The following is a 12915-nucleotide window of genomic DNA, read 5'->3' on the forward strand; positions in this document are numbered from 1 at the left end:
ACCCTGCGACCCTCGAGGACTGGAGTTTGACACTGCCATAAAGGTTTCATTCTTCACCCTGTGGATCGAGCTTGTGCATATAAAACAAATAGCAATCCTTTTAAGAATGAGGTATTTACCAATGGAAATGGTCCAGACCGCAGCGATCTTCATCATAGCCTTGGTGTGCGAGTTGAAGCGGCTGTGCTCGATGGGGTTGCGTATCGCCACATAGCGATCCAGAGAGATGGCGCACAGATGCATGATGGACGCAGTGGAGCACAGCACATCCAGATAGATCCAGATGGGACACAATGCGCTGGGCAGAGGCCAGGCATAGTCTGCAACACAAAACAGAGCTCCGGAGTTAGACATTGTTTACGGAACACTCATGAATATCAGATTCCTTTTGTCATGGAATGTATTGGCTGCAGCATGTCTGCTTGTGAGCTGTATAAGGAAACATCTCCTGTAAAAGTGAAAGTGGTGTAGTAGGGGCTGAACTGTTTAACTCTTTAAGCTCCAATTGAACAGTTTCAGTGATCTTAAGGTTGTATATGTTAGTTTACTGGTCTGCTGTTGAGTGGAATTACCTGTGCTAGAACAGAGTTATATAAATATCCATCTTCCACAAGCCCCTTCTAATAATCATAACAGCTTCCTTCACCGTACATGAAAATAACAATAACAATACATAGTAACCGACACCATTATCATAAACTGCAGTCTTTTTCAATCTAGTCAGTAATACTAGGACTAGAAAGTGAATTGCATGATTTGGTCAGTTCTGTTTCTATGATGAGCAGGTATTTTGAAATATATTTAGCGCTCTGTTTTTTAAGTTTCCTCTTTTCTAGATGCATTGGTGCTTGATAAACTGTCCAAAACATTCTAAGACCTGTTCTTTCTAGTGTTTTCCAAAAGCAGTTTGTAGAACGTGTGTGCACTGAGGCTTCAGTAGCCAGTGTACCAATAACCGCGACACGCTCAAATTACATATACAGTCTGGGATCTGGATTTCCCTTTTTTAAAACTTTACCACAGTATTTTGGGAGTTTTCCAATGCTTTCCCATGCATAGTAACTATCTGTGCTTTACAATGCTTGCCTATGCTTCAACATTCAAAACAGCGCCCAGAATTATCCTTGGTTTAAAAGGCATGTCATATGCAGACAGGCTCAAAGAACTGAATCTGTTCAGTCTTGAACAAAGAAGACTATGAGGCAATCTGGTTCAAGCATTCAAAATTCTAAAAGGTATTGACAATGTCAACCCAGGGGACTTTTTCCTACCTGAAAAAAGAAACAAGGATAAGGGGTCACAAATGGAGATTAGATAAAGGGGCATTCAGAACAGAAAATAAGAGGCACTTTTTTACACAGAGAATTGTGAGGGTCTGGAACCAACTCCCCAGTAATGTTGTTGAAGCTGATACCCTGGGATCCTTCAAGAAGCTGCTTGATGAGATTCTGGGATCAATAAGCTACTAACAACCAAAAGAGCAAGATGGGCCAAATGGCCTCCTCTCGTTTGTAACCTTTCTTATGTTCTTATGTAAAATTACAATTGTTGCTCTACATCTACATCAGCCATACAGAGAAGAAGATTTATTATTCCAAGTGAAACAGCTGAAGAAATAATCTAAAATCCAGTAGCTGTTTCTTCATTTGTTTCACCTTGAATAGTCAACTAGCCCAATCAACGGCAATGCTCCTCGATTATCAGCAGCAGATTTCTGTAGAGCTGTGATGGGGAGCCCTCCCCTTGTACCTATTTAGTTATTTATGTATGTATTTCATTTGTATTTGTATTATATTATTCTTTATGTATAATGTATTTGTGTGCGGGAGGACAAAGCCGTCCCTCCGTATTATTATTATTATTATTATTATTATTATTATTATCATTATTGGAGACCGGTGAAAAAGACGCTGTCGTAAAGTGTAGCGAGCATGGATGGGGTTAAATTCCCCATCCTAATAAAACCCGTGGGAATGTGGCTGGAGCCACAGATATAAAAGACCCACTCCCGGCTCATGAGAAGAGAGTTTAGGAGAGAGTTTTTGTTTAAACTGTTTGTTTATTTTTTTGTTTAATAAAAAGCTGAGTGCTACTGTGTTCAGTTTAGCCCCATACGTTCTATTGTTTTTGGTTTCATTTCCTGGTCTGACGGCACCACCTACACGCTCCACTCAAGCCATCCTTTCACAAGAGTCCGAAAGATCAGTTCATGCAGCACTAACTACCCAGCTGTGTTACCAAGTAACACAAGCTGTCCACTCTGCATTGGGCATTGGAAGACACTGCAGCTACCGCACCCAGGAGCAGATCATCGTGCTTATCAGTACCACCCAGTGGAGTACATAAGCAATGAAAATCAATATACCGGCACTGTGAATTATTCATTGAATTAAAAACACAGGCATTCTCTCAATTAGCATCTGTGTCACATGTCCCTTAGCTTAATGAAAGATACAAATCTGATATTGTAAAAGATCTACCAATGTCAAGGGCATGGAATCTAGAAATGTTATATTAAAACATAATATTTGATCTACATAATTGAGCATCAGCGTTTTTTTTTTTTTAATTATTTGACAAAATATGAAATCATATTCATGGCATTTGTCTTACAGAGTGTCTGCATGACTCACCGCTGTCTCAAGTTGTGATCTTTATATTGATTGACTATACAGGCTAGAAGAAAAAGGGTCTCCCAGACTGGGTTTACTTTTCAAAGCTCATCAAGGACATCAAGAACTTGCCATCAGTTTCAATGGAGAAAACAAGAATAGAAATCAAGCCAGACAATGCTGCTCTTTAATGCTGCCTTTAGTCTCTTCAGGGCATGGCATAATTGGGCCCATCCACTTGCTGCTGCCACTGATGTTGTTAAAATACCACCAGAAATGAGACACATTCAAAACAAAGCTTAAATTCCAAAATAATGGCTGCCACCAGTAATGACAACAAAATGAACAACACTTTGGTGCACTGATAAAAAAATGACTTTGGCGCAACATGACAGGAGTTGTGACAGAACACCCAACACCTATTATACCTTATTGCAGAATGTGACTATATTCATTGCAAAAAACGTAATTACATAGAGAATAGCTATAAGAAAATAAGAACATAAGAAAGTTTACAAACGAGAGGAGGCCATTCAGCCCATCTTGCTCGTTTGGTTGTTAGTAGCTTATTGATCCCAGAATCTCATCAAGCAGCTTCTTGAAGGATCCCAGGGTGTCAGCTTCAACAACATTACTGGGGAGTTGGTTCCAGACCCTCACAATTCTCTGTGTAAAAAAGTGCCTCCTATTTTCTGTTCTGAATGCCCCTTTATCTAATCTCCATTTATGACCCCTGGTCCTTTTTTCTTTTTTCAAGTCAAAGAAGTCCCCCGGGTTGACATTGTCTATACCTTTTAGGATTTTGAATGTTTGAATCAGATCGCCGCGTAGTCTTCTTTGTTCAAGACTGAATAGATTCAATTCTTTTAGCCTGTCTGCATACGACATGCCTTTTAAACCTGGGATAATTCTGGTTGCTCTTCTTTGCACTCTTTCTAGAGCAGCAATATCCTTTTTGTAACGAGGTGACCAGAACTGAACACAATATTCTAGGTGAGGTCTTACTAATGCATTGTAGAGTTTTAACATTACTTCCCTTGATTTAAATTCAACACTTCTCACAATATATCCAAGCATCTTGTTAGCCTTTTTTATAGCTTCCCCACATTGTCTAGATGAAGACATTTCTGAGTCAACATAAACTCCTAGGTCTTTTTCATAGTTCCCTTCTTCAATTTCACTATCTCCCATATGATATTTATAATGCACATTTTTACTGCCCGCATGCAATACTTTACACTTTTCTCTATTAAATTTCATTTGCCATGTGTCTGCCCAATTTTGAATGCTGTCTAGATCATTTTGAATGACCTTTGCTGCTTCAACAGTGTCTGTCACTCCTCCTATTTTTGTGTCGTCTGCAAATTTAACGAGTTTGCTTACTATATCAGAGTCTAAATCATTAATGTAGATTAGGAATAGCAGAGGACCTAATACTGATCCCTGGTTACCTCACTCCATTTTGAGGTTTCTCCTCTAATCAGTACTTTCTGTTTTCTACCTGTTAACCACTCCCTAATCCATGTGCATGCATTTCCTTGAATCCCTACTGCGTTCAGTTTGAGAATTAATCTTTTATGCGGGACTTTGTCAAAAGCTTTCTGGAAATCTAAATAAACCATGTCGTATGCTTTGCAGTTATCCATTTTCAATGTTGCATCCTCAAAAAAGTCAAGCAGGTTAGTTAGACATGATCTCCCTTTAGTAAAACCATGCTGGCTGTCTCCCAGGATATTGTTACCATATAAGTAATTTTCCATTTTGGATCTTATTATAGTTTCCGTAAGTTTACATATAATAGAAGTCAGGCTTATTGGTCTGTAGTTACCTGGTTCGGTTTTGTCTCCCTTTTTGTGGATTGGTATTACATTTGCTATTTTCCAGTCTGTTGGTACAACCCCTGTGTCAAGAGACTGTTGCATGATCTTGGTTAGCGGTTTGTAAATAACTTCTTTCATTTCTTTGAGTACTATTGGGAGGATCTCATCCGGCCCAGGGGATTTGTTTATTTGACAATGGTTTAAGATTGAAGCCAGATAAGTCAGGAAATGCCATACCACCTGTAACTCAGCTGCATCCAAGCTAGACTTTTAGCACAGTGTAGATTCTGAGATTTAATTTAAAACCTTAGCAACAACACCTTTAAAAAGGAAAAGTTCCACTAAACAATGATAAGGGGAGCAGTGAAAATCCATGTTCAATCACATTTTCACTGCTCCCCTGATTATTATTATTATTATTATTATTATTATTATTATTATTATTATTATTATTATTATTATTTATTTCTTAGCAGATGCCCTTATCCAGGGCGACTTACAATTGTTACAAGATATCACATTATTTTTACATACAATTACATTATTTTTTTTTTACACATTATTTTTACATACAATTACCCATTTATACATTAAGGGTGGTTTTAAAATTCATTTTGTTACTTCATTAGCTTCAGTAACATTTCAATTGACACTCCTCCCTGGTTACAGTGATACAGGGAGATGTCTGGATGTTTGTTTTAACTACAGTAGATCTTGAGAATCGCTCATTCACTGTGATGAAACTTGGCATAGGTACTCATTAGCACAAGTGCTTGTGGGTATCCACATCTCTGTCATTGTCAGTATCCACATCTCTGTCATTGTCAGTATCCACATCTCTGTCATTATCAGTATCCACATCTACTGTCACCTACTTCTGGATGAGTTTTAGCCTCTAATTAGCTTGGCTTATGAAGGAGACAGAACCATTTCCCTAAATTTGAATAAACTTTGCATGGACACTTGTTACAAAAGGTTATTCCATATAGTGTGTGAGTGTAGCTCATGCTGACATACTTTTTCACACCACTGACACCTGGTTGACTGAACTACTGAAGGCTGTATTTTGGGAACCACTTGCCCCATTTTAATTCGTCTTTGCATTGACTTTTAGTGAAGCAATGTATTACACATGTCGCTCACAGTAATATACTTTTTCACACTTTTTACACCTGATAGGCTGAGCTATTGACGACTATGTCTTGGTTTGCCAGAGTTTGTAGGTAATTATTATGATATAATCTACATGCTGTGGATGTAGGTCATTAATTATAACAATACGTGTAATGTGTTATTTACATCCTTGATTGGGATACCTGGTCATTATTGCTCAGTTAAACTTTTAAGATTTTCACTGCTCCCCTTATCATTGTTTAATGGAACTTTTCCTGTGTTGTTGCTGAGGGTTGAATGCTACCCTGCCCATCACAGCTCAGTATCTATGATAAAAGGCTAACCTGGATGCAGCTGAGTCATGGGTGGTATGGCATTTCCTGACTTTTGTGGCTTCAGCTGCACCATTGAAGACAATTTAATTGTCATTTTATGTAAGAGACTTCCCGACTTTTGTGGCTTCAAACTTAAACTAGAACATTTTTTTTTTTTGTAATGAATCAAATATAATGCAACATATCTAATGTGTATAAGTGGCTGACTCTAGGGAAAGCAAATTGTGTAAAACGTTAAGTTTGCAAATCTGTCATTTTGTCTTATTGTTTTTTTTTTCTTCCTTTGAGTCAAAGTCGACCACTATGTTCTGCATTTTTATTACAGTCTTTTACTTCATTTTGTGGCCTCAGCTTTTGTGTTTAAAAGCAGGACTTGCAGTAAAAGCCCATTTTCAGGATGCATTTGTGTCCAGAGCTACAGGAAATGGTTTCGTTGAAATCTTTTTTTTTAAAGTAGGAAGAAGTCCTGGAGATTCATGCTGACATTAACCTGCCCCAGGCCAGCTTCTCTATACAAATCTGACACCTCAGCTCTCTTTCTACCTAGTAAAACAAACAGTCCTGAAGCGTGCAGGGCAGAGGGGTATCCTTGAGTGTTGACTCTACAATGAGCAGAGAGGATCTCACTAAGCGTCCACTGCCTGCAATTTACTCAAGAGACCGATATTGTAGGGATAACTGGTGTTTAGATACTCAATTAAAGATAATTAATTAATTAATGTGTGTAAAGTTTTCATTAATTTAGCCCTCATAGTTACAAACTTCTCCTAAATGAGTTAAAGATCACAAAGGAAACAATTGCACAAAAAAACATGCAACACAGTTTGATCTTTTATACATTTTTTTAAAATCAAAATACAGTACACAAGAAGAATATGATTCATATCCAAATAGCATAAATCAGCACATTAAGGTCAGTAAGTAATAATAGTCAGGTATTACCGCAGTTCCAGTGTAAATATTAATTACATGTGAAAGCAAGCATTTGTTAATTTTCTATAATTTGTCTTTTCTATAAAAACTAATAATACTCTTAGGTCAGCAAATATAATAATATGAATATGCAAGCAGAATAACTTTGAGTAAATATGAGTCAGTAAATATTTCAATAAAATCCTGATGAATTCTAATGAACAGGGTATTAAGAAATTGTACTTAATTATTTATCAATCTGTTGTTAAATAGATATGTCCTCCAATTAGAATTCACAGCTACAACACCCATTAATGTATTCTTTAAACAGCTCCAGCACCTCGTATTCCATTTCATAGATCGCTTTGTCATTATTCTAGTTGTTTCGCTGCTAAATTATTTTCATGAAATATTAAAACTAACTCTTGTTATAAAGCAAGGTATGACACAACCCTTTTACATTTCCCAAACATCAACCTTTCTGTACATATACATTTATTACATTCCCCAAGTATAGTTTCTGTAATTCTCTGTGCTTTAGTTCAATTGGAGAAAATACTTAATTCAGATTGCAGCGTTGATATAGTGTGTGATGACTCGGTGGGTTGTGTCCATTCAGGCTTTGTTTAATGAGAGCAGATATTCTTCCGAATTGACCATTCCGAATAGGCCATTCAGTCCATTTATGAATTCTTTAATTGTTCACGTTCCTGTTTTTCAAGTGCAATCCCAGAGCTTTTTTTAAGACCTTTAACAATATTTAAGTTTTCCTCCAGGTTTATTGAATCATTCAGGGTGTTTTCTAGATGTTATTTGCAGCTGGCAGTTCAAGTTGAAAAGCTGCTCTTCATTTTTCTGACTGACTAGTCAAACAGAACAATTAAAAGTCTTTTTCCTTGTAACCATGACTTCAGACTTACAAACATATCTTATTACTTACAATAGCTCGACTGACCAGCTCTGAAATTCTAGGGAGTCAATCTTGGATGAGCGTGGGCCTCAAACTATATCAATGTTGCTATGGCAACTTCATTTTTATCACACATTGCAGGTGCTAACGTTCTAATTATAAGCTGTTTGACCCTTTGTCTATTTGTATGATCCTACATTATGATGAGACTGTGGATTAAATAGATCAAGTCATGCTAAGATAATGCCTCAAGGATTTGACAGATTTATTGCTTGTTCTCACACAGCTATGGTTTAGTTGTCGCTCATCTCAGCATTGTGTGATATGAGCGTTATCTGATATAATGCTTTGTGTGTATTTTAACCCTTTCATGCATGGTGACTTTATATGGGGATGGATACAAAAAACTCTCTTCTAGTCTTTTTTATGGAGAAGAGGAAAATGCATAATAGCCTCACATAAGGATGCCATTTTAAAGCAATGGAAAGAAATTGAAAATATTTTCAATGTGTCAGATTATTCCTCCTGATTTGAATGTGACCACAACATTGCAACCCAACACCTCCATTCCCGCTGTCTGCTCTTTCTGGTGAAACTAAGCCACAGATAAACCCTGGAGTTGAGGGTTCAGCTTGAATGGCCTTAGCCTGGCCTCTTCTGGCCAGAACTGAATCAATAATATCTAAAGTGGGCATTAGCTGCAAGACACAGTATGCAACCTTTGCATAGTTAGATGTTGAAATGATCTACCTGGCAATGATCTCTTATACATTATCCACTACACATTCCACAATGCCACTTTATTCTGAGCCAAGGGAGAATAGCGCCCGGTTAAGCTTTTAAATCTGGTGAATTTGGATGTACACAGTTTAAAAGTGCAATCCAGTGTCTAGGTCGACATATATGTTGCAAATGATCAAAGTGAACCTGGCTGGTAGCGTTGGTCCACAGCGTGTCCAGTGAGACATGAGTGCTGCTTTCAGGTGGATTTAACAGGAGATGATGCAGATGGAATCGTCTTCCAGAATACTTACACACTGTAGGTCCGTAAAGATACAAGAGAACAGGTTGCAGCTCTGCTCCAGCAGGTGTAAAGTAAAAAACAGATGTGGACAATGCACCTTGCAGCAACCTTCTGAAAAGTGAAGTAGTGGAAACAGGAGCCTACTACTGTACGTTTCTTACTGTAATGAGCACCCTTTTACACATTTCATTTCACAGATTTCATGCATGCTATGTTAATGCCCATGTATGTAGCCTATTGTGATGTTTCTGATATGACAGTATACATCATGTTGATGTTACCCAAGCTCTATCATGAAGAGGGAGCACTGTAAATTTGTCAAAAAAAGACGTGACTCAGGAAACAGCTGGAAAAGCATAACTCAAAACCATTTAAATGTCTACAGATATTTCCTCTGAACAAATATGAAAAATACTGTATCTTCATTCATGTGCAGTACTGTACCAGGCTCTGTTTCTTTTCCAGAAAATATTAGTGATTCAATTCCCCAAGATATACAATTTAAATTTGAATGCACTATAGACACATTAAGAGCTGGAGATGGGTTTGCAAATCCCTCCAGCAGTCTTGTTGTGCTGAGGGACACACTGATATAGGACCTGAGAGGTAACATCAGTAATACAAATCCCTCCAGCAGTCTCGTTGTGCTGAGGGACACACTGATATAGGACCTGAGAGCTAACATCAGTAATACAAATCCCTCCAGCAGTCTTGTTGTGCTGAGGGACACACTGATATAGGACCTGAGAGCTAACATCAGTAATACAAATCCCTCCAGCAGTCTCGTTGTGCTGAGGGACACACTGATATAGGACCTGAGAGCTAACATCAGTAATACAAATCCCTCCAGCAGTCTCGTTGTGCTGAGGGACACGCTGACATAGGACCTGAGAGCTAACATCAGTATTCATACAAATGCTTTCAAATAGGTAGACTGGTAAATAACTTTTTCAAAGAATATTTGATTGATTCCAGCGTCTGGTGGAAAACATACCAGGCAGTTGTGTCTATGCTGCAACATGCGTCACAGAAGTCATCAGGCTACACTGCCATGCGTAGCTCCATAATTCTTATCACTGCTTATCTAGAAGCATGCCTCCACAACCAAGATACAGGAGCATGTGTGGTGCATTACAAGCACAAACAACTACAATATACAGCAGCACACTATGTGGGAAACCCAGGGCGTTGCAATGACAATCTCATAGTAGACAGCAAAACCCACTTCATATCATCCTCCGCTTATTATCACCACATTGAAATGTCCCATACAGCATATAATGGGAGTCAATGGGGACACGCGCCTGATAATATCACTTTGGTTTTTATCAAGTAAATATCACTTACAATTAAAGGCATACAACTGATTTTCTTCCCACTTAAAATCTCTTTGAGAAAAAAGCAGAACATTTAGAGGTATGCATGCAGGTAAATTGCTGTACAGAAATCACTGTGCATGTGTACAGCTTTCTTATGTTTTCCATTATTACAATGTGTTGTAATTGACTTAAAATACTTGTTCCACATGTATTTATAAAGTTCTACACATTAATGTTTTATGTTATTTGTCATCTCTTGATCAACACCCCTACTATGTATTGTATTCGCCTGACCTCAGCACCATGTTACTGGATCCTCAGCTGATGCACTATCCTTGAACTATTGCACTACTATTAAATAAATGTATATACATTGTTGTCATCCTAACTTGTTGCATTTTAGTAGTATAATTTGATCTTACTGTAAACCATACTGTATTTAAATATTGATTTCACATTATTACTCTGTACTGCCCTGTAACACTTGTAAGTTGCCTTGGATAAGCAGGCATCTGCCAAATAAGTCAATAATAATACTTGGAAGTTTAGGCTGATATTTTGGGGGAGGGATTATTGAATAATTGCCGTTGCAATCCCAGTTGTAATCCTACCCTGCACTTCCCCAACTTCCACCTTAATGCAGGCAGGCGGGTGGGGGGGGGGGGGGGGGCGTGGCTTCATCATGGTCCACCCTGCTGACCTGGCATCGTCAGATCAGTTCCTCTTTCAGAGGGTGGTGGCTTTGTCACGGTCCACCCTGCTGACCTGGCATCGTCAGATCAGTTCTTCTTTCAGAGGGTGGTGGCTTCGTCATGGTCTACCCTGCTGACCTGGCATCGTCAGATCAGTTCTTCTTTCAGAGGGTGGTGGCTTCGTCATGGTCCACCCTGCTGACCTGGCATCGTCAGATCAGTTCTTCTTTCAGAGGGTGGTGGCTTCGTCATGGTCCACCCTGCTGACCTGGCATCGTCAGATCAGTTCTTCTTTCAGAGGGTGGTGGCTTCGTCATGGTCCACCCTGCTGACCTGGCATCGTCAGATCAGTTCCTCTTTCAGAGGGTGGTGGCTCCGTCACGGTCCACCCTGCTGACCTGGCATCGTCAGATCAGTTCCTCTTTCAGAGGGCGTGGCTTCGTCACGGTCCACCCTGCTGACCTGGCATCGTCAGATCAGTTCCTCTTTCAGAGGGTGGTGGCTTCGTCATGGTCCACCCTGCTGACCTGGCATCGTCAGATCAGTTCCTCTTTCAGAGGGTGGTGGCTTTGTCACGGTCCACCCTGCTGACCTGGCATCGTCAGATCAGTTCCTCTTTCAGAAGGTGGTGGCTTCTTCTTCTCCCCTTAACAGACGGGACCAGCGGCCAAATAGTCCATAATCACTACTTCACCATACCCATACAAGCAGTCATGATCCTGGCATTAAAGAATAATCTAATCAATAATCAGTCAATAAAGCAATTGATTTAGATTTGTTTCATCTACTTAGTGACTGGGCTGCCTATTGTCATGGGGACCCTGGCAGCTGCACACTTCTGTTAAGCTCTCTGCTTTATTGATCACAAATCTATATAAAAAATACAAGCTACAGTGTATAGGATTTCATGCAGGGCACATTGATTTTCAGATTAAGTGCTCTTAGCATCAGCACCTGGGTTCTAATGGTACAGTATATACTGAGGCAAAAGGTTCACTGTTGTGTAACTCAGATTACAATCAATTTCTATTTGATCTCTTTTCACTTTGAAAACGTAAATGCACCTGAAGTGCCAGTCTAATGCTCTGAACGTGGGTTTCGCCTCAGCAGCCCTTCAGCCGGTCTGAAATGCAGATTCCACTTGGTTTTCATGAGGCTGATTTCTGAAAATGGGCAGGTTCTTGTGTCCTATTTTGCTAAAGAGGCACATTAATTACATTATTTGTATAACAGGCTAGAATGTCTGTGTATGTTACCTAACAGGACTAATCTTTAATGGAAAGTTCAACAGAAATATTCAGCCCCAGTTGTGCAGTATCTGAAGATCACAGCATATGAATTTACGATACAATGCAGTGTACTGTCCTGTACCTTCAGACTTCCACTTACAATGATTTTTGATTGCCATTTAATCATACAAATGCAAAGCAAATATATTTATCACTGTACAGCTATTAAAACTGTATGCTATTCATCTTAATTTTATTAAAACTATTACATTAAAATGGATATCTAATTTCGTTAATTTTTGTAAAAATGTTGAACTCGCTTGAAAAATGACTGTGCAACAAGCATGCAAGTTAAGTAATTGAAAGCACTCAATCAGTGGCATGGCAAATTTGCCTCCAACACGGGTGCTGCTTGGAAGCAGTTTGCTGTTTTATTCAAGGCAGAATGTGGAGCAACATTGTTAATATATTCTGTTGTGTTTTCATGTCTTATTGAGACTCGGCAGTGTTTGCAGAAGCCATTGACTGTGTCTCCTGGATCAGCAATTAGCCATCCTAAAAAAAGCTACTTAGCTATTTACTTTCATTGTTTAAGATGCACACTATTACATTATTTATTTTCAAATACAATGGAAACTGAAAAATATCAGCATAAATAAAAATCTATTTTTTATTTGAAAATAAGCCATTTATAAGGGAGTTCCTCGTAATCACGTTACATTTTAAGGGCTCATTTTTTTATTAACAAGTAGCTTTCTAATATATTCAATATTTCCTGTTTTTTCCCTGACGTTTCTTTCCCTTTAAGCATTTGATTGATCCCTGCTAGCCATTTAGAAGTAAAATTTGTTTAATGTACATGTTTTTGTGCATGCAGAGTGAAGAAACTGCATGCAAATGAGGGTGCAACATTTTAATAAGCGATTCATCTATAATTTAGAATAAATGC

General features: G+C 38.6%; 1 protein-coding gene across 1 annotated transcript in view; it reads right to left on the reverse strand.

Annotated features, from left to right (window-relative positions):
* LOC117430513 (5-hydroxytryptamine receptor 2A-like) overlaps positions 1 to 12915 on the reverse strand; it is a 185038-nt gene that overhangs the window by 8060 nt on the left and 164063 nt on the right. Inside the window, exon 5 of the mRNA XM_034050592.3 lies at positions 120 to 320. Coding sequence (XP_033906483.1) covers positions 120 to 320 — 201 coding nt within the window. The remainder of the gene's footprint in view (positions 1 to 119; positions 321 to 12915) is intronic.

Source organism: Acipenser ruthenus, chromosome 26 (assembly GCF_902713425.1).
Source record: "Acipenser ruthenus chromosome 26, fAciRut3.2 maternal haplotype, whole genome shotgun sequence".
Classification (NCBI taxonomy): domain Eukaryota; kingdom Metazoa; phylum Chordata; class Actinopteri; order Acipenseriformes; family Acipenseridae; genus Acipenser; species Acipenser ruthenus.